We start from the raw sequence: 27,590 nt of genomic DNA, 5'->3' as shown, positions 1-27,590 counted from the left end.
GGAAGGAGGGCTTGGAGGAACCCCTTACTGCATGTTTTCTGGAGGGTCTGGCATGCTACATACCTTAAAGAGTCAAATGGAAGAAGGGGTAGTTTTGATCTAAACTGTATATTCACGGTAAATAAGATACTGTTATTTTGCTCCTTTCATTCATGATCTTTTCCTTTAATTCTCCTTTCCAGGTGGCCAAATGATCACATCCCCATTCCCAGTGGCAAAATAGCTGTGGAATTAGAAGATGGGTGGTGTGGTGACTGAACCTGGAGTCAGACTGCCCAGTAACAGAATCCTGGCGTCCTCACCTGGTAGGAGACCTTGAAAGACAGTTCAAGTTCTAAGAGGAAGGTGTCCTAGGGCGAGCACCTGGCCTTTTCCCCATCTTCGCTGTCAGTCATCATCCCGCCTGGCTACACTCACCTGATTTCTTGATCGCGATTGGGAAGCCTGGCTCTGTAGATGCCTCAGTGATTTTCTAAGGTCGCAGCCGCTTAGCTGGTGATTTTGTGGTTAGCTGATTTGAGAGAACGGAAGTGCATGTATTTCAAACACATTTATTAAAGATCCACTGGATGCGGGGCGATGAGAATTCAGCGGAAACCCGACGGACAAAAATCTTGCTCTCCTTGAGCTTACATTCTGGTGGAATTAAAAGTTGTTTCTCAACATCTGCGCTGTGCCCATTATCAGCTCTGCCTGAAGCCCGGGCCATGGCAAGTTGGTCTCGGCTCTCCGCGGACACAATCTGAAAGAATATAAATGGCAGAGCCACGAATGAGGCGGGGGTGGGGGTGAGCGTGTGTGTGTTGGGGGGTGGGGGTCACTGGAGGTGGCGTCTATTAGCGTCAATACGGCGGAGTCAGGGGACCCAGCGAGAGCCTGAAAACTTCAAGCCAAACAAACTCTGGGCTCGCCACCCCCACCTTTCTCCTTCCCTCCGACAGCCACGGCCACGGCCGAGGGAAAGCCGTCTCAGGGGTAGCCCAGGGAAGGCAGGGGGCTTGGAGAAAGCGGACTCGGATTCGCTCCCCCTTATCCCCCTCCAGACTATGGGCTTTGCCCTGGAGCGCTTCGCCGAAGCGGTGGACCCGGATTTCAAGTGCAAGCTGTGCGGCCAGGTGCTGGAGGAGCCCCTGTGCACGCCGTGCGGGCACGTCTTCTGCGCCAGCTGCCTCCTGCCCTGGGTGGCGCGGCGGCGCCGGTGCCCGCTGCAGTGCCAGCCCCTGGCGCCGGGCAAGCTGTGCCGGGTGCTGCCTCTGCGCGGCCTCATCCAGAAGCTGCGCATCCAGTGCGACTACCGCGCCCGCGGCTGCGGCCGCTCGGTGCGGCTCCACGAGCTGGCGGCGCACGTCGAGCGCTGCGCCTTCCGCCCTGCCCGCTGCCGCCGGCCGGACTGCGTCTCGGAGCCGGGCGGCCGCCGCGGCGTGAACGTCCCCGCGCGGGGGGGCTGCGGAACGGCGCCGGGGCCGGGCCGGGGCGGGGGCGCGCGCGGGGGGCCGCCGGGCGTCCGCGGCGGGAGCGGGCGGGGGCCGCGGCAGCTAGTCCTCGCCTGGAGTCGGCGCGAGAAGGCGCTGCGGGCGCAGCTCTGGGCGCTGCGGGACGAAGCGCAGCTCACTGCCCGCAGGTACCAGGAGAAGTTCTCCCAGTACATGGCTCACGTCCGCAACTTCGCCAGAGACCTGGGCGGCGGCCACGGCCGGGTAAGCGCAGAGGGATCGGGCACCTGGGGAACGACTGGGGTGGAGAGAGGACCGCTTCTTTCTGGTACTTCGGGATTCCTTCAGAGGTGACACCCTTCCTTACTGTGGGGTGGGAGGCGTCCACCCGCCTTGACCAAAACGACATACACTGTTGGTACTTTTCGGGTGCATCAGTGTTGCAAATTTCCACTTACATTAGGATCGGAACGAATTAAATTCAATTCCAACTTTTCAATGGAGAAAGAAGAATGAGGAAAACTCATTTTCCCACCCCGACCTTGCTCCCCATTTTAAACTCTCCTGCCCTACCCTACCATATATGTGTGTGTGTGTGTATTTTTTTTTTTTTTTTTTGTGCCTTTGGCCTGTGCCTAAAGCCAATCAGAAAAGGAAAGCTAGGAAGTGAGGACTTCCCCGACCCTGCCTCCCCTCTGCCCCTGCCCCAGCATCACACCTTTAGCTCTGAATGACTTAGTTTTCCTGCCAAACTACCCCTATTGGCCACCTTCTACTCCGTGCAGAGACTGTCAGGGTTGTGAGAAACCAGGAAAACCAGGGGGCGATTAGCAGATGGGATTTCTTAGACCTGCAGAGATTTCGTTACCCTGACCTTCCCTAAAGAATCCTTAGCTGCCTCGGGATCTCTTCGTTGGTGGAGTGTGTGTGTGTGTGTGTGTGTGCTGTGTTGGAGGGGTGGTTTGGGGAACCAAATCCGAGAGCAACCCCATCCATCCCATCTGCGGTCAGACTAGCCCTGTGAGCCCGTGGGCAGCGGCTGTGTTTCCCTTCTTTGTCGAAGCTGCTGGCCCCGAACTGTGCTGGTGGACTGCCCGCTTTCAGACTGAATAAACAAGCCTCTTTGCAGCACCCCCTGTGAAGAGGCTTGTTTATAAAGCTGTTACTTCTCTTCTGGAGGACTTCTGCGCAGTGTTTGACATTGTTGGTCGCTGCCATGGTGAACAGAGATTTAGCAGAACTTGCACTCCATTCAAGGAGCTGTTTTCATTCTTCAGCGTCCTGGGGAGGAGCAACACACGATGATTCCCGTTTGGGACTGCTCTGCCCTGCCTCCAACCCAGGCATCCAGTTTGGAAGCTTCTTCCTTGAACCTGAAAAAATGACAACTTAACTTGAGGGGCTAAAATGTTTCTACTTTGTTAATGGGAGGCACAATGCTTATTAAAAGGCTGGAGGCTATCCCTGATTCTCTCTGTATCCTGTTTAGAGCCAGGTAGATTTACAAAATGGGAGGACCCAGAGAGAAGCGCAGAAATGCGCTCTGCGTTACCAGGTCACGTTTCAAGGTTGTAGGGAAGCCATGATTGATGGAAAGGAGCAGCAACTGGAATTATATGAGGGAAGTCCATGCAACAAGTCAAGCTATGATTCTGAGAAGTGAGGAACAACTGCCCATGTTTTGTAGATTGTCAGAAGGCTTCTCCGTGCTCCTCAGAAATGTTTTCCCACTACCAGTAGGGGCTGCTGCATACACTGCTTGGGAAAAGCTCCTGGGAAGAGGTGGTGATGGTGCTTATGGAATTTTACCATGAATTGCCAAATGCAGTTTCCTAGGACAGTTAATAATACCCATAGCCTTACCTAGAATAAACCTTGAATGAATAAACCTTACCTAGTCTGGCATATTTTGTATTTAAATTGGTCTTCATTAGTAAACAGGTTATAGATATAATTCCTATTTGTTTTGCTATTATCTGGCTGCCAGGAGAAGAAATACACACTGTTTTACTTAACACAAATCCTTTCTTTGTAAAATTCTGTGGGAATAATACAAAACCAAAATAAGAATACTATTGAAAATTAGGATTACTGTAATTTAGATCCTGCATTACAATAACAATCCAAATATTACTGATGAAAGAATTTTATCAATAACTCACGGTTACTTCAATCCCTCAAGACTTTCTGAAGTGAAATTTTTACATAAAATAATTCTGGAATTTTTTATTTTTCTCTGTTGTAAAAAAAAAAAAAAAGTAAAGGTACCTGTAGGGTTACCAGAAATTTGTTTTAAATTACAGCGAAGCCAGAATTAGATGCTGTATTAGGATAAAAGATAGAGAGATGTGTGAAAACATAAAACCTTTAGACGTTTTTGAAAATAATTTTTCTCACAAGCACTTTTTTAAAAAATATTTTTTCAAAGTAAATTTAGGAAGAAATTAATGGTTGAATCTCCCAAATTCAACCATCCTTAATTTGAAGGTTTTCTTCTTTTCAAATGTTAATTTATTGACAGTTTATTTTTTAAAAAGCTTTGTGGTAGCTTTTCTTTTTTCTTTTCTTTTTTTCCTTTTCTTTTCCCTGTCCTTTTATTTCCTACCTAGTTATTTTATCCCTTTTCTTCTAGGTTGGAGAACATAAGCCATTCACCATTGTGTTAGAAAGAGAAAATGACACATTGGGATTCAATATTATAGGAGGCCGACCAAATCAGGTAATCTACCTTATTCATGCCTAATTCATTCTTTGCTTATAAAATAATAGAAAACCACTTTCATTTGTAGATTTTGAATGAGGATAGCAAGTGATTTAATCTTTAAAATCATGGTTATGATAAAATGTCAGATCCCTTAATGCAAATGTTCCAGTATATAACTACATTTTTCTGACAAAATAAAACAAAAAAATCCAGCAACTAATGAACTAGACTACCCTTTGCTACTTTAGGGAAAAAAGAGAGTATTTTCATATTTTATTTACATTGGATAGCCCCATTGGTAAACTTCTTAAACCTATTTCACAATAATGTGTATAGGCGATTTCTACTTGATAATATTAGGTAACTGGATTGCCTGATTATACCTTCTACTTACTAAGTCAACTTTTCAGTTTTCAGAGGCTAGCACAGACCAGGCAATTTATAATGCATGTTGATTGATGGCATGAACAGTTAAAATAAGTTGAAATAAGGGATCATTGTTTTCACAGTTGTATAAGAAATGCCATGTTAAAGGAAGATAGTTGATTTGAAATACTATTGGTCCTCCAATCCTATCTTTTATTTAATTGAATGAATAATATTGTCTTCATTGCTACCAGTTGTTTTCAAAATACATGAGTTATAAACTTAAACCAGACACTGTAGTCACAAAGTTCTTTTATATCCTTCAAATACTACATCAACTTAATTTTCACCATAACTAGAAAAAGGTGGTAAAGTTTTAAAAAAAAAAATCATGTTCTTTAATTTTCTTAATAAACTGCCATGAAATTCTCGCATCCTGCTTTGCAGATGTGGCCCAAGGACACTGGGTTAGAGTTGTTGGCCATATTCTATGTTTAGGTCAGGATGGCAATGACGTATTTCCCTCTACTGTTTAGTATTTTGAAAACCTAGCAACTAATGACTACTGTGCTTCTGTTTCTAGAACAGTCCCCATTTATAATGAAAAGATAGAAGTCTTTTCATCATATCTTTTTTGTTTTGTTTTTTTCCCTTAAGGAATGTTTTTATAAAATGCCACTTAGGTGTTTGACCTTTAGATGACACTGGACATTTTTAAGAGACTCTTCAAATTCGTGTTAAGGAAGGCTAATTAAGGGGAAATAATTTTATTTAAACTGCCATGAAGTAAAATGACATTTAAAATTATTATTATGGTATGTTGGGCATTTTACCTAGATAGGTTTTGCAACATAATTGTTTTCCTGTGACTGGCCGAAGTGTCCTATTTATATTATATCGATTATGTGGTTGAGGTTTAACTAATCATTAGGCTCATTGCTCCTGGAAATGTGTAAAAATTAGCTTTGAAAGGGTTCTCTTGCAGTTAGTGTTGATCTTTTGGGATTTTACACTTGAGTAAGCTCCTAGTCTCCCTGTAAATATAGTCAGAGCTTTATTTCCAGATCTGACACATCCTGAGGCTAAATTATATTTTCAAAACCATGGCCACAATATATAGTGAGGCTGGATATGCTTTTTGTTTCCTTGTGACCCTTTTTAATTGCTACATCTCTTGAGAAGTAAGCTGCTTAATAATACTTTGAAGACAGTCAATATCACCTTGTACATACCCTTTTCTCATAATTTTTTAATGTATACTCAAAAACATGAAGCGAATGGATAATCTTGTCAGAGATGCTGGACTCATTCATTAAAGCTGCCATCTTGATTAATGACCATTTGGTATTAATGTAAGTTAATTTTAAGTAAGTTAAAATTAAGTAAGTTAAAATTCAGTGCCAAATCCCCAGCTAAGAGAGAGAGTTGCATGTTTAGGGAGGATTGGCAATGTTACATTTATTAAATTGTCCTTTATCCAACTAAAATTTTGTCTACATTTTCTTACTGCTAATGGTTTTGTTTTTGTTAATTTTTTTTGTTTGTTTGTTTTTGCTAATGTTTTATTTTTGATAGAATAATCAGGAAGAAACATCAGCAGAAGGAATTTATGTTTCAAAAATTTTGGAAAATGGACCTGCCGACAGAGCAGATGGCCTGGAGATTCATGACAACATCATTGAGGTAAGACTATAATATAACACCAATATGAGCCATGGAAGAAATATTTGGACATTTTAAATTTCCAAACTTACTGTTTTACCTTGGTGTGGCACTTCTTAGAGTATGTATCTAACCAGAGTATATCTGTCTAGAGTATACATCCAATCTATATCAATTACTAGATCTTAAGATAAAAGAATGCATCACCTGAAATTTCCAAATGTGTTATAAATTACTCTCCCCATAAACTATAAAGATAGTTGTGTAATTATTAAGGGATTAATTTTGTATTACATTTCAAAAGATGATAAATCTCTGCTAAAGAACATTTTTGATGAGGAAATATTACTATCTTTGAACTTGTGGATTAGTATATTACATGGAGAGTTTGGAATTTCTTCATTTAATATGGTTTACTTAGTTTACCATTTCTTAGTTTAATATGCTTTTCATGTTCATGTATTTTTTCATGAAGGAAAAAAAAAAGGATTTTTTTTTTTTTTCCTGTTGTGGGAACTTGTCATTTTCTGTATTGTGCATTGTAGCTATGTTGTTGAGGGAGTTGACAAAGTAAATATATGTAAATTAGTAAAATTTGGGCTGTGATAATGGAATTTTAGGTCACTGCCATTTACCACCAAAGTGCTTTTGAAATTTTAACTGGTCGCAATAGTATTATTTGGTGTTACTGAAAATGATTAGATTACTTTTAACAGTGGAATTATTTCCAGTGTATTAGTAAAGGTGTAAGTAGGAGTTTGGAAGTTTTCTTAGACTCTATTCTTGGAAACACTCTGTTTATTCTAGATTATATAATAACTAGTGCCATCTTTCTGATTATCTACATAAAATAGCTGGATGGAGATTGTTTTTTCCTATTAAACTTGGAGTAAAATTTTAGATATACATTCATTTTCTGTGCATTAAAAAAAGTTGAATTTTGGGACACGGGTGGCTCAGACAGTTAAGCGTCTGCCTTCAGCTCAGGTCATGATCCCTGGGTCCTTGGGATCAAGTCCCTCATTTGACTCCTTGCTCAGCAAGGAGCCTGCTTCTGCCTCTGCCTGACACTCCCCTGCTTGTGCTCTCTGTCTCTCTCTGACAAATAAAATCTTTTAAAAAATAAATAAAAGAGTTGAATTTTGAATAATTTGACCTTGGATAAGAGTAAAGGATGCAAAAGAGCCAATAGTGTTTTTGTTTCAGAAAAAAAGCTCTTAACATCAAGAAATTAGCTGATTACGGACTTTGGGGAAGGAAGAGAAGGTGACCTTTGGCTGAGAAACTGGGTTTTATCTGAAGAGGTCTCTTGTATTAAGATTTTCTCCTTCTAGTTGTGTAGCCAAGAAAGTACAGACCTATTTTCACTGATACTATCCAGTTTATCTTGACAATTTGCCCAGTGGAAATATTTACATGCTGCAGTTTGTGTAGTCAGAAATTTTCTATTTCTACTTATGTTTGTGCAATATGATTTAAAGGGCCACATAATTTAAATAACAAAAAATTATCCTCATTACTTTCTGCCTTATCTCTAAAGCATTTTGATCTTTCCAGTTGAATGGAAAATGAATGCCTACATTTGATACTCTTAGAAAGGCAGATGGAACCCAATACATATATTCAGTTAACACACACACAGAAACATGTAATGGGGATTTAAAAAACAGTTTATCCTAGCTAGGCAACAATGTTGTATATGCTTCATTACTGTTGTATTAAAGAGGAAGAAGAAGAATTTGTTTTTTATATTGTGATATAGCACTTTATTAAAAAATGCATTTCTTTAATGTGAAGAGATAATTTGACAAAAACTGTGGTTGATAAATCAAGTGTATCTAGACAGCTAGCTAATACTGTTACTAATATATGTCAAAATAATCTTACTTAAATCATTTAGAGAGTGAAGACTGACCATGTAAAACTAAATTATAATTTATAATTAGCTGCAGTATTATTATTATTTTACCTTGATGTGCATATATTATCAGTTAATGATGAGCTTGAAATTTGCCTCAACGATACAAATTTATCAGTGTATCTTTTATGCCAGGGTGCATTGTAATGGGCATATTTTTATTATACTTCTGTAATGGATTCATGTGAACACATTTGCAGTAGAAAATGAATTAGATGATATATATATTTTTGGAATGCTGTCTGTTAAATAGCATGAGATATTTAAAAAGGAATATTATTAGAAGTCTCATATTCAGTTGTTCAGTGATGCCATCAGCTTTTAAAGTGAATATTTGTGTGACCATATATATACACTCACACATACAAGTACGTTGCTTGTTCTTGTCTGTACATATGTGTAAAAGATCCTATGTTTAACAATTAGTTTAGAAATACTTGATTCCTATCAGTTATTTTAGTTCATCTGCCATTACACTATCAGTTAACTTTATACATTTTTTAGTAATAGGAAACTAATATGATCTCATATTAGTTTCCTATTACTAAAAAAATTACTAAAAATATGATTAATTTGAAATGTGCAGAGACAAAATAGATTTTTAAAATAGAGTAATTTAGTTTCCATTTTTTGTGCTCAGTGATTTCTTTATTGAACTAATTTAGTGAGATTTTTTTTTTCAGTTTTTGAATTTGCAATGGCTATGCTGGTTTATACCTTGTGCAACGAATATATTTGTTAGCAGTATAAAGTACACAGTAGTTCATATATTATGAAACTATCCATATGACCTAATTGCCATAATCTGACACATTACTAAATGCTATGAGTTCTGTGATATGTGACTGGAATAAACAAGAGAAACTGTTAGACAATTCTTTTTTTTTTTTTTTCCACTTACGGTCAAGATGTACTAAAAATGTTTTGTCTAGTGAATTGCGAAAAGCACACATTACAACAGTTTTATGAATTGTTTTTATAAAATAACAAGATTTTCTTAAATCATTCATTTGGTGGAGAAAGTAGATATATTAAAGGTCTGGTTCTGCAGATAATTTAAGAGATTTTACGAATTCTAATAAAAAATTAAATTTATTTACCAAAGTTTAACAAAACCCAACAACTCTAAAAGTATTATTTTTATTTATTTATTTATTTTAAAGATTTTATTTATTTATTTGACAGAGATCACAAGCAGGCAGAGAGGCAGGCAGAGAGAGAGAGAGAGAGGAGGAAGCAGTCTCCTTGCGGAGCAGAAAGCCCCATTCAGGACTCGATCCCAGGACCCTGAGATCATGACCTAAGCCGAAGGCAGAGGCTTAACCCACTGAGCCATCCAGGCGCCCCTAAAAGTATTATTTTTAAAATAGTCTGCATTCCTCTGAAGCTGATCAAATTCAAGAATCATAAAAGAAAAGAAATCACAGTTGTAGTGTAAATCCATGTCCTAGTTTTCACACAATACAAAGAAAATTAATTTTCGGAGTCAGTCTGCTTGAGCAAAATTATGTTTAGTAGTTTCTAGATGTTTACACATCCGTATTTGTTAAAATATTTTTGGTGTACCTTCAGAAAAGAAATCCATTGTGTAATTGGAGTTACAGTATAAGGTGTTCAGAGTATCCCTGGAGACCAAAAAGGCAGAAGGCATTGTTAAAGGCATTTTGAAACATGGCAAAAGTTCACACAGACCAGGAATTCACCAGAGTATACATCCAAATAAAAGCGTCTTTTGCATGCTGTTTTACATCCTTTCAAGACTCAAAGGAACCACAGAAGAGTTTTGATACCATCAGAGGCTTGCGCTCCATTCTGGAAGAGGACAGTAGCACTACTGTGATTATCATCCTGCTGAGATGCCCATGGGGTATGTGGGAGTTGAGAATCAAAGTTCACTGCTGCTGCCAGCAGTTACTCCTCTGTTTTATTCCTGTGATGCTGATAGCAAGCAGTACAACCTTAACCCCAGAGTGGGAAAGTGAATAGAAAGGTGGAGAGTCATATCTGGCTCTTTGTTCCCACTCTCCTCCCCACCCTTCCCCCCAGATCCTAGCCAGGGTTGGGAGACAGGAAAGTCCACCCTTCTCCTAGCTTCTGGAAACCAAGGAGTAGGGGTGGAGGTCTGTGAAGTCTGTGGGAAGAACAGTTTGGAGCAGAAAGCAGTTTTCTGTAGTTTATATATTAAAGTCTTCTATTTATTTAGTCTGAAATTCATACTGACATGCAGTATACAGGGCATTTTCCCCTTACTTTAGAAACAGTTCCCACATCGGACAATGTCAATGTAGAACTTTCTGCAAAGTGCTGACTGTAGTACAGGCCGAAGGAACTTTACAAATGCAATGTCTCAATAAGAACTTAACTATTCCCACCTGCCAGCCACGTGAGCTTTTAGTTCTGGAGTGGTGTATCTTTAGCATTCTTCATAACTGTGCTGCTAAAGTAAAAATCTTTGATGGTTATCATGTTTATTTGCCTACGTCTCTGCACAGTTCATTTATAGGTGTTAACACAGGAAATATAAATGCAGATCATAGCTAAACATTTAGGAATGCTGTTGAATCGGATCTACAGTATGCTACCCCTGCGCGTGCTTGAGGCACAGTGTACCTTACTATCTCATAAAGCAGCCGTGCTAATTTGTGTACGCTTAGGAAGCATTTGCAAGTTTTGTAGGTCACTTGTAAATCTGGTGGGCAGTTAGGATTTTGACAAATTGCTGTTTAATTTGAAGACGTCGCTGAACTCTTCAATAACAGATTATTATCATTCCACATTTTTAAAGTGTTATAAATCAATAACATTGATTGATTATCTGAAAAAATTAGGAAAGAACTGAAAGCAGTTATGTCAGTGCAAGTAACAAATTGTAATTGTAAAGCAGTCATGTTAGTACCAGTAAGGCATTTGTCATCATGACTAAATGCTACATAAACTGACTGCAGTTTTAATAGGATATAGTTATCAATATATAATTGTATATTTTAACATATCTTTAAAAAAGTATGGTGGTGCAGTGGGAAGAGCATGAGTCCTGGAATCAAGGAAATCTGGCTGGAATTCCTGTCCTGTCTCTTGAAATATGTGTGACCTTGAGCAAGCCGGTTGTACCTGTTTCTGGGCCATTTATGCTTACTGTGTACAGAAAGTGCCTGACACAAGGCAGATTCTTAGAACACGCTATCATAAGCCTGATGCATTTCTCAGCTTACACAAGTAGTTTGTTCTCCAGAACCCGGAGACAGTGGGGGCAGGGCTGTTTTTCTTTCTTGGAGAATTTAAGTCACTCTCCTCAAATTTTAGTCATTCCCATGTCTATAGATACCAGCATTTAGATGCGTAAATGTAGGAAGTTTGAACTCCTTTATTTTCACATATTTATAAGGACATGCGGATGCAAGAAAGCCTGTGTGGAAGACTTCCTAACTATGCACTTATGATTTAATCATTCACCAAATATTTATTAATTGCCTAATATGTGCCAGGCAGCATCTCTGTGTTATGCAAAGAAAGAGCAATAAGAACCATTCTCTGCCTACAAGTATCTTGTGGCATACAGGTCCCATTTTCTGCCTGTACAAGGCAAAGCAGTCTTTCATGGGAAGCTGTTCCTTCAGTTGTTACAAACTTAAATGGACGTCACCACCATATCTTAGTGGAATGACACTGTGGTTTTATCCTAGTTTTCCTGCTCTCCCTGGAGTAGTTCAATTCATTTTAAGAGATCATGATGTCAGGTTAGTAAAGTAATAGAATCCGAATGTAAGTCAGCATTGTGGTTTCAGGAAGAGGTGTGGGCTTTGAACTGGGGTCTTGGCCTTGAACTGATGCTAGGTTATCTTGCAAAGATGTTTCAAACTTTAGTCTTCTCAGTTTCTTTCCTGTAACAATGAGAGTAAAAATAGCTAGTCCCTCAGATCTTCAATCTAGATGATCATAGCGTTTTGCCATTCTACTGAATTTCCATTATTAATAAGTATCATTTTATTTTAACTTACCAGGAAAAGGCTGGAAATGTCTTTATGCTATTAAGCTTTGTTTGTTGGCTTTAATGTGTTAAGCATTATTTTATCTATTTTAAATTTATAAGGTACAAACTTGAGTTTGATTTTTTTTTTTTCTCTTGAGTGCTAAGCTTCTGCGTGAGGAAACAAGACCACCACACATGACTGCAGTTTGCGCACTGCACATGGGGTCCCTGTCAAAAGGTCTGGCAGTGGTTCCCATTTTCCTCATTCTGTACTACAGAAAACCTCATCAGAGCACCTATAACATTATTTTTTTTAATTAAAGTATTTCACATCCATAAAATGTTATATTAATTTCAGGTGTACAACATAATGATTTAATATTTGTATATATTGCAAAACGACCACTACAGTAAATCTACTTGATATCGTCACCATATATGGCTACAGAATTTTTTTTATCTTATGAGAACTTTTGAGGTCTGGTCTCTTAGCAGCTTTCAAATATGCAATACACTATTTTTAACTATAGTTACCATGCAGTTCTTTACATCCCTATGACTTAATTTATTTTATAACTAGAAGTTTGTACCTTTTGACTCCCTTCAACCATTTCATCCAATCTCTGGCCACCACCAAACTGTTCTCTGTATCTATGAACTTGTTTTTGAGAATTATACAGTATATGTCTTGCTCTGTCTTACTCATTTCACTTAGCACAGTGTCCTCAGGGTCCATCCATGTTGTTGCAAATGCCAAGATTTCATTTTTTTCATGGCTGAATGATATCCCAGTATGTGTGTGTCTACGTGTTATATACAGGAGTATTACAATTTCTTTATCCATTCATCCATTGATGGAGGCAGGTTCTTTTTATATCTTAGCTATTGTAAATAATGCTGCAATGAAGACTGTATATATGCATATATGTTTTGAGTTTAGTACTTTTGTTTTCTTCAGATGAATACCCAGAAATGGAATTGCTGGGTCATATAGTAGTTCTATTTTTAATTTTTTGAGGAACCCCCATACAGTTTTCCATAGTACCTGTAGCACCAATTTACATTCCCACCAGCAGTTCACAAGGGTTCCCCTTTCTCCACAATCTCAGCAACCTGTGTTATCTCTTATCTTTTTGGTAATAGCCATTCTAGCAGGTGTGAGATGAGATCTCATTGTAGTTTGGATATGCATTTCCGTGGTGATTAGTGATTTTGAGCATCTTTTTATGTACCTGCTGGTCATTTGTATGTCATCTTTGGAAAATCGAAAAGGCCTATTCTGATCTCCACCCCATTTTTAACCTAGTTGCTTATTTGTTGTTGTCGTTATTGAGTTTTATGAGTTCTTTATATGTTTTGGATATTAACCCCATACAGATATATGATTTGCCAATATTTTCTCCCATTCCATAGGTTGCCTTTTCATTTTGTTGATGGTTTCCTCTGTTGTGCAGAGAGGCTTGTTGGTTTGCTGTAGTTCCACTTGTTTATTTTTGCTTTTGTTGCCATTGCTTTTGTTATCAAATCCAAAAAATTATTGTCAAGATCAAACTCATGGAAATTACTGTGTTTTCTTCTAGGAGTATTATGGTTTCAGGTCTTACATTCAAGCTTTTAATCCACTCTCAGTTAATTTTTGTGTTTGGTATTTAAAAAGTGGTCCAGTTTCATTCTTTTGCATGTGACTGTCCAGTTTTCCCAACACCATTTATTGAAGAGACTTTTCATCCCCATTAAATATTCTTGGACCATTTCTCTTAACTTAATTGCCCGTATATGCATGGGTTTATTTCTGGGCTCTCTCTTCTGATCCATTGACCTATTTGTCTGTTCTTATATCCATACTACACTGTTTTGATTACTATAGCTTTGTAATATACTTTGAAATCAGGGAGTGTGATGCTGTCAGCTTTGTTCCTCTTTTCAATGTTGCTTTGGCTGTTCAGGGTCTTTTGTCTTTCCATACAAATTTTAGGAGTGATTTTTGAATTTCTGTGAAAAATGCCATTGGAATTTTGATAAAGATTGCATTGAATCTGCAGATTGCTTTGTGTAGTGTGGACACTTTAACAATATTCTTCTAATTCATGGACACAGAATATCTTTGATTTATTTGTATCTTCAATTTTTTTTATTAATGTTTTGTAGTTTTCAGTATGGGTCTTCTGCTTCCTTGGCTAAGTTTATTCATAGATATTTTATTCTTTTTGATTTAATTATAAGTGGGATTATTTGCTTAATTTCTTTTTTTCACAGTTTGTTATAGTATATAGAAATGCAACAGATTTCTCTATTGATTTAATATCCTGCAACTTTACTGCATTCATTCCTTAATTCTGACAGTTTCTTGGTGGTGACAGTTTCTTAAGGGCTTTCTATATATAATATGCCATCTGCAAAATAGTGACAGTTGTATTTCTTTCTTTCTAATTTGGATGACTTTAATTCTTTTTCTTGCCTAATTACTCTGGCTAGGACTTCCAATGCTAAAATAAAAGTTGAGTAAAAGTGGCAAAAAATGGGTATTCTGTCTTGTTCCTGAGCTTGGAGGAAAAGCTTTCAGTTTTTATCATTGAGTGTGATATAAGCTGTGGATTGTCATATATGACCTTTATTTGTTGAGGGATGTTTTCTCTGTACCCACTTTGTTGGATTTTTATCATAAATGGATGTTGAATTTTATCAAATGCTTTTTCTGCATCTGTTGAGATGATCATGATATTTAACCTTCATTTTATTTTATTTTATTTTATTTTATTTTTTAAAGATTTTATTTATTTATTTGACAGACAGAGATCACAAGTAGGCAGAGAGGCAGGCAGAGAGAGAAGGAAGTAGACTGCCCGCTGAGCAGAGAGCCCAATGCAGGGCTCAATCCCAGAATCCTGGGATCATGACCCGAGCCGAAGGCAGAGGTTTTAACCCACTGAGCCACCCAGGCGCCCCTTTAACCTTCATTTTATAAATGTGGTATATCACATTGTTTGATTTGTGGCTATTGAACTATCTTTGCATTCCTAGAATAAATCCTGTTTTATCATGGTGTGTGATTCTTTTAATATATTGTTGTATTCAGTTTGCTAATATTTTGTTAAGGATTTTTTGCATCTATTTTCATCAGAAATATTGGCCTATAATTGTGTGTGTGTGTGTGTGTGTGTGTGTCCCCTTGTTTGGTTTTGGTATCAGGATAATGCTGGCTGTGTAAAATGAATTTGAAAGTGCTTCCTAGTCTTCTGTTTTTTGGCAGAGTTTAAGAAGGATTGATATTCTTATCGGAATGTTTGGTAGAATTAACCAGTGAAACTGTGTGGTCCTGGGCTTTTGTTTGTTGGCAGGCTTTTGATTACTGATTCAATCTCCTTTCTAGTAATTGGTTTATTCAATTATTCCTTTTCTTCATGATTCAGTCTTGGAAGATTTTATGTTTTTAGGAATTTATCCATTTCTTTTAGGTTATCTAATTTGTTGGCATATAATTGTTTATGGTAGTCTCATAATCTTTTGTATATTTTTGGGGTCTTATGTAAGATCTCCTTTTTCTGATTTTATTTATTTGAGTCCTCCCTCTTTGTTTTCTTGGTGAGTCTAGTTAAAGTTTTGTCAATTTTGTTTATCTTTTCAAAGAATCAGCACTTGGTTTCATCGATCTTTTCTTTTGACTTTTTGGTTCCTATTTCATCTATTTCTGCTCTGATCTTTATTTCCTTCTGTCTACTACTTCAGTGTTTGTTCTTTTTCTAGTTCTTTGGGATGTAAAGTTGTTTGAGATTTTTCTTGTTTCTTGAAGTAGACATTTATCCTATGAACTTCCATCTTACAACTGCTTTTGCTGCATTTCATAAGTTTTGATGTGTTTATTTACTTTTTCATTTATCTCAGTGTATTTTTTTTTTATTTCTCCATTGACCTACTGGTTGTTCAGTAGTAAGCTACTTAATCTCTACGTATTTTTTAATTTTCCAGGTTTTTTTTCTTATAATTTATAGTTTTTCTTATAATTTATAGTTTTTCTTATAATTTTTTTCTTATTGATTTATAGTTTCATACAATTTTGGTCAGAAAGATGCTTGATGAATTTAGTCTTACTAATTTTTTTTTAAAAGATTTTATTTATTTGACAGAGATCACAAGTAGGCAGAGAGGCAGACAGAGAGAGAGGAAGGGAAGCAGACTTTCTGCTGAGCAGAGAGCCCGATGTGGGGCTCGATCCCAGGACCCTGGGATCATGTCCCGAGCCGAAGGCAGAGGCTTTAACCCACTGCACTACCCAGGCGCCCCAGTCTTACTAATTTTTTAAGACTTGTTTTGTGGTCTAATACATGATCTATCCTAGAGAATATTTCATGTGCACTTGAGAAGAATTTGTATGGTTGCCCTTGGATGAAACATTCTATATGTATCTATTAAGTCCTTCTTGTCTAATATGTCATTTTAGGCCAATGTTCTATTGATTTACTGTCTGAATGATGTATCCATTGCTGTTAGTTGGGTATTATAGTTCCTTATTATTATTGTATGGCCGTCAATTTCTCTTTTTAGGTCTGTTAATATTTGCTTTATATACTTAATATTTAGATGCTCCTCCGTTGGATGCATAAATATTTATAAATGTTATATGTTCCGTTTGGAGTAACCCCTTTATCATTATGTAAAAACCTTCTTATCTCAGTTTTTTAAAGTCCATTTTGTCTGAGTATAGCTACATCAGCTTTTTAGTTTGGGTTTGGTCTGGTTTCCATTTGCAATGAATATCTTTCCTAGTCCCTCACTTTCAGTCTGTGTGTGTCCTTACATCTGAAGTGACTCTCTTATAGGCAGCATTTCAATAGGTCTTGTTTTGTTTTTAATCCATTCAGCCATTCTTTGTCTTTTGATTGGAGAATTTATTTACATTTAAAGTAATTATAGATAGGCATATATTTATTGCTATTTTGTTCATTGTTTTCTGGATGTTTTTGTAGTTTTTCTGTTCCTTTCTTCCTCTGTTGCTTTTTCTTTTGTGGCTTGATGACTTTCTTTAGTGGTATGCTTATTATCTTTTATGTATCTTCTGTAAGCTTTTGCTTTGTTATTACCATGAAGCTTATATATAACAACTTATATTTATAACAGTCTATTTCAAGTTGATAATAACTTAAGCTTAAATGCCTTAAAGCCTGGATGGCTTAGTCAGTTAAGGGACTGCTTCAGCTCAGGTCACAATCCCAGGGTCCCAGGATTGAGCCCTCCATTGGGCTCCCTGCTCAGGAGAGAGCCTGCTTTTCCCTCTCCCTCTGCCTGCCACTCTGCCTACTTGTGCTCTCTCTCTTTTTGCCAAATGGATAAATAAAATCTTCTTTAAAAAAAAAATGCATTGTAAAGCTCTACATTTTAACACCCCTGCCATGTTTTATATTTTTAATGTCCTATTCCTCGTCTTGCTATCTCTGTATTTCTTAAATAATTATAGTAGTTATGGCTGTTTTTACTACTTTTGTCTTTTAATCTTTATACTAGCTATATAAGTGATTAATCCACTACATTTAGTATATATTTACCAGTGAGATTTATATTTTTATATGCTTTCTTGTTGCTAATTAGCATCCTTTCTTTTCAGCTTAAAGAAGTCCCTTTAATATTTATTAGAGGTTTAGTGATGATGAACTCCTTTCATTTTTGCTTATCTGGAAAACTAATTTTTCCTTCAATTCTGAAGGGTAATTTTACTGGGTCACGTGTCCTTGGTTGGAAGGTTTTTTTCTCTTAGCACTTTAAATATATTGTTCCACTGCTCTCAGGCCTGCAGTGTTTCTGCTGAAAAATCTGCTCATTTTATGGAGGTTTCCTTATATATAACCAATTTTTTCTGTCACTGCTTTTAAGAGTCTCTTTTTAAATTTTGTAATTTTTTTTTTTAAGTAGGCTCCATGCCCAGTGAGGAACCCAGCATATGGCTTGAACTCACAACCCTGAGATCAAGACCTGAGCTGAGGTTAAGAGCCAGACACTTAACTGACTGAACCACCCAGGTGCCCCAAGATTCTGTCTTTAATTTTTGACATTGTAATTACAATATACCTTGGTGTAGGTCTCTTTCAGTCTCTCTGGACTTCCTGGGTCTAGAAGTCTGTTTTTCTCTCTAGGTTAGGGATGTTTCTAGCCATTATTTCTTCAAATACATTATCTGCCCCTTTCTTTCTCTCTTTTCCTTCTGGGACCCCTATAATATGAATGTTGGTACACTTGATACTATCCTATAAGCCTAGTAAGCTATCTTCACTTTTTTTTTTTCTTTTTGCTATACTGATTGGGTGAGTTTCATCACCTCTTCACTGATCCTTTCTTCTTCTTCTTCATCCAGTCTACTATTGAACACCTCTGAGGATTTTTCCATGCAGTTAATGGTATTCTTCCACTCTGGGACTTCTGTTTGGTACCTTTTTTTTTTTTTTTTTAACATTTTCTTTGTTGAAATTTTCCTTGTGTTCATTCTTTTCCCAAGTTTGGTGAACATCTTTGTGACCATTACTTTGAACTCTTAATTAGATAAATTTTCCCTTTTGTTGTTGTTGTTTTTTTTAACCTCCCTGAGATTTTATCTTATTCCTTATTTGGAACATAATTCTCTGTTTCATTTTCCTTGATTCTGTTTGTTGGTTTATATGTGTTAGTTGAAGCAACCTCCTCTCCCTGTCTTGAAGAGTTGTCTTTGTGTAGGAGATGAAATTTACTGTTTAACCTTGCCCTAGCTCTTGGCTGTCTCTTGAATTTTTGTGATGATCCAAGTAGACTGTTTTATTTTTAACAGCTCTTAGTAGTTGAGTATGTGCCAAGAGCCATCAGTGTCCCAGAGGGAAGGATCTCAACACCTAGATTCAGACTGAATAGAAGCCAAGCCCATAGGCAGCAGCTTCTTAGTACGCAAATATATATAGTCATGTGGTACCACAAGTGTAAATCTTCTTGGCCAACAAACAGGTGATCTAGAGGTGTTCTCTGCTGACAGTTGCAAAAATCAGGGCTCCAGGTGAGTGTATAAATTCTTTTCTGGGGGATACTGGTGAGAGTCGTGAACCAAATGGAGAGTGCAAATATGGCATCCCCTGGCCTATATTCCCTGAGAGCACCTCCGCAAGGTCTAGATGTGTGCCAATTCTCAACCTGTTCTTAAGGCCAAAGCTCCAGGACAAGAGAGCCTTTCTCAGAAAGACTGTGCGAGTGTTTCAGTCATCAGCTGTTTGTGCAGTGCCCTGGAAGTGGGAGTGGTAATCTGCCAAAAACTGCCTTGCCAATTGTTATAGTCCCAAGCGACCCATGAATGGAAGCAGCTCTGGCCTCCAGAGCCAGGCATTCAAGAGTTGGCAGCCACAGAATCCGAGTCATAAAACATAAGAACCAGGGCTGCAGGTGTATGTGGGAGCTTCCCTTCAGGAATGTGGCAGAGGGAGAATACAAAGCTGGCATCATCTGGGAAAAAAAAAAAAAAGAGAGAGAGAGAGATAAATATGGTGCCTGCCAGCTTTAGCAAGGTAGAGGGCCAGGGTGGAAGATGACACCTGCCTGTTAGAGCATACAGATGTCACACACACACCACCACCACCACCACCACCACCAATCCCCCGAAAGAGAAAAATGTGGTGCCTGATGGCCTTAGTGAGGCAGAGCAGGAGCTAGAGGATGGGACCCATCAGGCCCTATCCCAGGGAGCATCCCTGCCCACCCTTACCCCTCAGACCAACACATTAAAATTATCAAAGAAGTCTCTTTTTCATTAAACCTGAGCACTTTCCAAAGGGCTGCTTCTGTGTAGGGTCCTGGCATGTGTGAGTCTGCACATGATCCCTTTAAGATTCATTTTTCAGTTTGCCTTAGCTTTGCAGGTCCCATGGGTGCAAGCCCCACTGCTCTTCAAAGCCAGATGTTCAGGGGGTTGGTCTCTCAGGTGCCAAGGGTATCCAGTGTAGGGTACAGACTCCTCACTCCTCAGGAAAAAACTTGGGTTTTAAGTTCCCTCTGGTTTACAGGTTGTCAGTGCACTGGGATGAGAGGTAGGGATTATCATGAGATTGTTTTTCATCATTTCCTATCTGCTTCTAGGTCCTTTTCCTCTCTTTTACCCAATGTGCTGGGTTCACTGCCAATTGTAGTTTTTTTCAGAGGAAACTATTCCATATATCTGTAGTTTCAATGTGTCCCTGGGAGGGAGATGAGTTTAGGATCTTTCTACATTGCCTTCCTGAACCAGAACTTCCCTGTAACATTATTGAGATTTATTTTTAAATGAGATCTAGAATCAATTTTAACTAAAATTTCAAAACAGCCATACGTCACTGTCCTTTGCCCTCCTTTTCCCTTCAATCACCTTGGTTATCTGGCACCTTCTTTCTCATGGTCTTATTTCTTTGCAGCATTTGTCTTTTGAAAATAATGTCTTTAAATTCACTTATACCAATAGATATTTGAATGATAAAAGTTTGCCTCACCAGGCCGGGTATCTGAACTTTACCTGGAGGTAAGGCCTTAATGATTCTCGAGCTTTTGGCATTTTCATCTTGAGCACAGTAGCTTCTTGAGTGAACTTGCCCTTCACCTGATCTCTACCATTCCCAGCTCAGCCTGCCTGCTACTGTAAACATTGTCATTATTTTGCTCCTTTGTTTAAGGTCCTTCATTAGCATTCTGTTGGCAACAGGATAAAATCCAAATTTGTTAGGCATAAATGGAACTTCAAAACCTTTTCTTTTAGTTTAGTTTAATTTTGTTTTGTTTTTTAGTTTTTGCTTTTAGATCCTCTACCTTAGGTACATGAACACCCCCCCCACCCCCCACCGGCTTCTTATTCCTTCTTTTCTTTTAACCTGGTATTCTCACCCCTCTCCCACATCTTTTCTATAGCTGGCAAGTTTCCGATATCCTCAAAAATCCTCCACTTCCCCAAAGCCCTTCACAGTCCATCCATTTGTGGATTATCTCTGTGTTCAGTGCATTTCTATACCTCTCACTTTGATAGCATTTTTCATATGCTCTGCAATGTATTTATTCTCTTGTTTTCTTCACCTCTCATAAATGAAAGGGTTTCTTTAAAAAGTGGTTTAGGATTTTCTTGAACTTAATACCTCCAGCACCCTTTCTGCTCTCAGCATTGTGCCTGGCAAACTGCAGGCATTCTGTTAATTTTCTTTGAATAATGGAATAAATAAATGGGTAGACCTTAAGGTCAGAATTTCAGGCATTATAGTCTAGATGCAAGGGTTTTCCAGGTGCCAGGTGGGACATCCCTGAAGGTGGTCCTTGTAACAGCCTATTCTTCTCTTTGCATCTTTATTACAAGGTCAGTCAGAAGTTGAAAGAGTTACTGCTACTTAAGTTTCAAAATCTCTAAGAACTAGTGATAATGGACTGAAACAATTGTATTTCACTAGACTCTTCTATGCTGTAAATAAGAAAGAATCCAAGTCTACAACACAGTATTTCAAATTCAATTTATATAAATGCTTGCATTGGATCTGAAAATGTGTGTTTGCCCTCACCCTAATACGACTTTTCATTATTAAACTTGAAGAACACAGTAAAGCTGACTATATTCGCATGCCTGCCTGCAAAGCAGATTTGCAGAAAATGGCACTGGAGTGAACATGGAATTGAACAAAAACATGATTAACCACAGAGGAACTGAAAGATGAAAGATGTTTTCAGTGTTTCCAAGCCTTGTAAATGGTTTGGTGAAAAGATAGAAGCTTCATAGAATACTGGAGAGTGGCTGGGGAGACTCTTTGAAGTTTTCATGGTGAGAGCAACTTGGAATAATTAACAGTAGCCCCAGCTGTGAGGCATTCTGTGGAAGCTTAAGGAACAACTTACTAAGCTTGTGCTGGAACTTTTTGAGCCAAGTTTTAAAAGGTTGTGCATTCATAGAATACATGCTGTTGTATTTCTAGTAGATGTCGGGTTTGTCGTGGACATGAAACATATACATTATGTTGGTTCACTGTGTATAGAAATACAACTGATATTTGTAGATTGATTTGGCATGGTGGAAATTGGGAGAATAAAGTAACAGTCTAGTTACTTTATTCATCATACTTCTCCTGTTTCCCTTTGTCTTCACTTTCCTACAGCATGTTTACCTTAATTCAAAAATGGTGTTTAGTGCTTATTTTTAAAGGATAAAAACATGAAAGGATACAAACTCTCATCTATAAGATGACTAAGGTATGAGGATATAATCTAAAAATGATAACTATAATTGATAACATTATGTTTGATCATTGATATTTGTTGAGAGTAAGACTTAAGTGTTCTCACTAACATAGCAAATAAGATGGAACAAGGGCCTTCCATATTTAGGTAGAATGCCTTGAACCAAGTGACAAGCAGTACTGACTGTCTTGCTTGGCAGCTATATGCTGATGAATATAATGAAAAAATAATAACCAGTACATATCAGTACAATCACACTCTCACAGGTGTTAACTCATCGCATCCCCACAAAACTCCCTGAGGTTGGTATTATAGCTACTAGTAGTGTCCCCATTTTACTGATTAGAAAACTGAGGCACAGGGCTATCCAGTAATGTGCCGGTGTCACAGAGTAAGAGTTCTTGGATCTGTGCCCTCAACCATCTCTCGATCCTACATATTATTAAGAGTTATATGGATGATTCAAGGTAGCTAATGTATATAATAAGTCAGTTGAAGTCAAATTTTGATCATATTAATGGAAGGCAGTGTATGTTTGGCTAAGGAGTTTAGTTTTTAGAATATAGGCAATGAGGAGTCAGTGATCATATCTGAGCAAGGGAATGACTTGTGTAAAGCAATGGTTAAAAAATTATTAAAAGATTTCACTGGAATATGTAAATAAATTGATAGTGGAAGCACTTGAGACAGGGAGACTAGTGGGTCATCATTGCAGTGGTCCATATATCAGATAATGAGGGATTATAGCAAATAAAATAGAAAACTACCAGAAGGTAGTAACAGTCTAGTTACTTTATTCATCATACTTCTCCTGTTTCCCTTTGTTTTCACTTTCCTACAGCATGTTTACCTTGATTCAAAAATGGTGTTTAGTGCTTATTTTTAAGTAAATCTTTATAGGAGAGTGACAGATCACAAGTTCTAGTGTAATGAAGGATCAGAGTGAAGCCATCCATGTAGCCAGCATCCAGATTAAGAAATAAGCAGAGGTGCTGGAGGTATTAAGTTCAAGAAAATCCTAATAAGCACCTTATAAGCACCCAAGAATCTCCAGTATTCCCCCATTCCATCATTACTTTCCTCCAAGATTGCCTCTTTTTGAATAGTGTATACATATATATAATCATGTCATAGGTATTCTTTAAAGTATGGCTTCTTTTACTTAACATTATGATGATAGAACTCACTGATACTGTTGCATCTAACTGTAGTTTGCTCATTCTCATAGCTGTGTAATATTTCACTATATGACTACACCACAATTTAGTTGTCACTTTTACTACCAGTGGAACTGCTAATTCTGGGTTATTACAGTACAGTCTGCACATTCTTGCATGTATCTTTCGGTGAACATGTGCATGCATTTCTGATATACACATAGGACAGGAGCACATTTTGTACATTGCAGAATCCTAGGATATGTACATGCTCAGCTTTAGTAATAACTGCCAAACAGATTTGTCAAATTGGTTGTAGCAATTTACATGCTTACCAACAATGCCGTGGATAGTTCCAGTTATTCCACATACTTGCAAAGACTTGCTGTCGTGTGTCTTTTTAAATTTAAGCTGTCTAGTGAAGTGGTGTATGCACAATTCCTTGATGTCTAATGAAGTTAAACAAGTTTATATGTGTATTGTCCATTTCAGTATCCTTTTCTGTTCACTTCATGATGAATGCAAAAATCCTACCTTTCTCTGTACCTTGAACACCTAGCACACTGCCTGACACAGAGTAGGTACTCAGTTGTTTGATGAATGGATTAATACATATAAGACTATCAGGATAAAGCAAATCTAGCATCATGTTAAAATCCTGTACTTGACATAGATGAGTGTGTAATAAATACATACTAAATGGATATAAATAACATTTCTAAGTTTCCTTGAAATATATATCTTTCACAAAGCAATTATACTCTTCCTGTCTTACCCAGTTATCTCATGAGGGTGATTTTGTGTTTCTTTTGACATTGTCACCCTTGATCATATTGGCATGCTCAATTTTTAATGTTATTCTTTTTGTAAGGCCAGTCTTACCTGTACATATCCCTTCACAGTTCTTTGTTACAGTGTCACAAAGATTAATATGATCCCTAAATAAAAACTTGTGGCCTAGATACACTGTGTTACAAAGATTTTCACCTTACTGAATGTGTGGGAGTTATTTTTTTCAGAGGCACAATTCTTTCCAACAGATAAGCATGATCAAAGAAAAAGTCTGTTTTTCCTCTTACCTGAACTTTCACTTAGTAATTTCTTTTTATAACCTGGAACTTTATAATGCATTATCTACTCTTAGAGAGAAATAATTTTTCTTTGGATCCAAATTAGAGCTCTAGTAATGCCAGATCCTACTGCTTCAAACTTAGGTCACTGAGGCATACTAGGGCAGCCCTAAGATAAAAGTAGATTTCCAGGCGTTCAAGTGATAAAATAGAATCTTAGAGCTAAAAGAATTGGTTGGCTGAAATTGTTATGCAAGGAAACAATTGAGAAATGATTTTCATATAAAAGTAAAAAAAATGCTGAATACTCTAGCAATATTTCACATAATTAAATATTTTACAATGTGGAATCATGAACTACCAAATAAATTATCTGACTGTAACTAATACATAACTGTCCAATACAGAGAGAATTCATAAAATATATTTTAACACCTACAGAAGTCATATACCATATGGCTCTTTATATTCATCATCATAATGAGGACAATAATGATTATAAAGTCTAATAATAGCACTAATATTTATGGAGTCTTTACTGTGTGCTGAACATGCTGCTGAGAGTTATACATAATAAATATATTATTGCAATTAAAGGATGTCAATGAATAACAACAGCTTAAACTTGATAAGGTTCAGTTTCATCATAATCCACTTAAATTATATCTCGTGAGAAAATATAGGTCAGTTTATTTGGAGGAATAGTAACCGTGAACTAACGTATAGTGAAGGCCTATGTAGTTAAGGGTTCTAACAACTCTTTAAACGTGCAAGTAAAATTCAGATTAATTATAATATTAACAAAGTTTACTGCTTAACAAAAGAATCAAGGAAGTACGGCGATCACTGTGTCTTTTCTTATAGCACTTAGAATTTGGAATACCTTTCATTGTTAAAAGATCCCAAAATGCAAAGGGGTACATGCACCCCAATACTTATAGCAAAAATATCCACAGTAGCCAAAATATGGAATGATCCCAGATGTCCTTCGAGAGATGAATGCATAAAGGTGTGATGTGTGTGTACGTATGTATATGTATATACACACAATGGAATATTATTCAGCCATTCAAAAAAGAATGAAATCTTGCCATTTGCAACAACATGGATGAAACTAGAGCGTGTTATGCTAAGGGAAATAAGCAGAGGAAGACAAATACCATATGATTTCACTTATGTGGATTTAATAAACAAAGCAGATGAACATAGGGAAAGGAAAGGAAAAATAAAATAAGAGGAAAACAAAGAGGGAGACAAACCATAAGAGACTCTTAACCTCAGGAAACAAACTGAGGGTTGCTGGAGGGGAGGGGGGTGAGGGGATGGGGTGCCTGGGTGATGGGCATTATAGGGAGGGCACGTAATGTAATGAGCACTGGGTGTTGTATGCAACTGATGAATCACTAAACTCTACCTCTGCAACTAATAATACACTGTATGTTAATTAAATTGAATTGAAATAAGAAAATTTTAAAAAGATCTTGAAATGCTTAGTGAAGCAGGTTATAGGAAGGTGCTTCCTTAGCTCTGAATTTCCTGTCGTTTGTCTGTTTTAAGCTTGACACACATTAACCTCGCGTCCACTTTCTCTTTTATTTTCAGGGTATAACTGGTAAATCCTAGGATTCATAGTGTCCTAGAAATGTCTAGCCTGCTAAAATAGAGGTCGTTAAGTAGAGGTTTTATAATGGAGACTTGACTGTTGGTTCAAGGGAAATTTTAAAATCCCATTCCATGAAAACTTGAAGAGAATTTTCTGCTTTGAGAGTATAATATCAAAATTTTAATATTCATATTTTTCCATATGTAATTTTTTTCACTAAAGAAATCTCCATACCAATTTATATAGTCTTGATCATATTTTTTTCCGAGATTTATACTATACATGTCAGTAATATTTGTGTCATTTTAGGGATTTAGCTTTGGATTTTTGTCAATTACTCAACCAGGAGCAGTTGATGAAACTTGATCTCTTAGGAAGATTAAAACTTAATGCTCTCACTTATCATCTTTACCGTATTCAGATTAATTCTTGACATGGGGCTGGTTATGTAATATAAAAAACTAAAAAGGATATATGAAACATTTTGTTTTACCAATAAAATTCCAAACCTCAGATCTGTAGGGAACATGCTTTGTAGTCCTTTTACTACCTGGAAAAGAATTTGATAGTATTATGCTTATTGTTTATTTTCTGGAGAAAAACCCATATAGGAAAGAAAAAGAAGATGTTAATTTTTGGATTTCTTTTTTAAGACTATTATGGGGGAGGGAATTTTCTAGAACATTTACATGTATAAGATAGTGAACTCTTCCTCTTCACTTTTTCATGTTCTAGGAGTTTTTAGGAGTGTGCAGGTTAAGTTATAGGTGATAACGAAGTACATAAATCCTGTGAATTTCTGTAAGTATGTATATTTGTGCAAATAGGTGTGTGTGTATGTGCATTTGCTCTCTTTGCCAAGTCTGAAAATAATGAGTCAGCACTTTGATTTAAGGATCCTTTCTAATCTTTATTTTGGAAAGAGCTCCTGGCATACAAATGAGTGGCTGGAGTTAATGAGCCGTAAGGAGTGGTTTATTTGGAGTGGAAATGAGCTAAAAAAATAAAAATAAACATTTACTTTGTTAGGCTTCAAAAGAGTCATTTAGACACAGATAAAGACATGTTAAAATGATATATCACCTTCTTTATCAACAAGGACAATATTACTAGCAGGTTCTCTATGGGAAGTATTAGGAAACAATAGGAGTATTAATTGTTTTACATTACTGGTATCTTTTGGAGGGGAAGTGTTAAAATATAATCTTACAACATTTTAAAAAATACAATGAAAGCATCATGTTTCATACCTGTTGCTCATTTTCAGCAACCACTGGACATCTTAAAAATAAGAAGTGTTTTAAATTATTTGTGCAGTTGCTCACAGGAAAGCTATTGTATAAAAATGTCATTTAAAGTTCCTTTTTCCTGCAGCCTGGCTGGCTCAGTTGGTATAGTGTCTGCCTTCCTAGGGTCCTGGGATTGAGCGCACATCCGGCTCCCTGCCTGGTTCTGCCTCTCCCTCTCCCCCTGCTTCTCTCTGTCTCTCTCTGTCAAATAAAGAAATAAAATCTTTAAAAAAAAA

General features: G+C 37.3%; 1 protein-coding gene across 2 annotated transcripts in view; it reads left to right on the top strand.

Annotated features, from left to right (window-relative positions):
* Positions 1 to 1,046: 1,046 nt before the first annotated feature.
* The window catches only part of PDZRN4 (PDZ domain containing ring finger 4), a 347,693-nt gene continuing 321,149 nt past the window's right edge, over positions 1,047 to 27,590 (top strand). The window contains exons 1-3 of one of the 2 annotated variants that reach the window (XM_032877016.1): positions 1,047 to 1,697; positions 4,066 to 4,152; positions 6,079 to 6,186. In XM_032877016.1, coding sequence (XP_032732907.1) covers positions 1,047 to 1,697; positions 4,066 to 4,152; positions 6,079 to 6,186 — 846 coding nt within the window. Of the gene's footprint in view, positions 1,698 to 2,825; positions 3,002 to 4,065; positions 4,153 to 6,078; positions 6,187 to 27,590 lie in introns of those variants that run through there. The other variant, XM_032877017.1, reaches the window with a different exon arrangement.

The sequence above is a fragment of the Lontra canadensis genome, unplaced genomic scaffold (assembly GCF_010015895.1).
Source record: "Lontra canadensis isolate GAN:19392208 unplaced genomic scaffold, GSC_riverotter_1.0 scaffold59, whole genome shotgun sequence".
NCBI classification, from domain to species: domain Eukaryota; kingdom Metazoa; phylum Chordata; class Mammalia; order Carnivora; family Mustelidae; genus Lontra; species Lontra canadensis.
The sequence above is the reverse complement of the archived record's forward strand: the minus strand, read 5'-3'. Positions and strand labels throughout refer to the sequence as shown.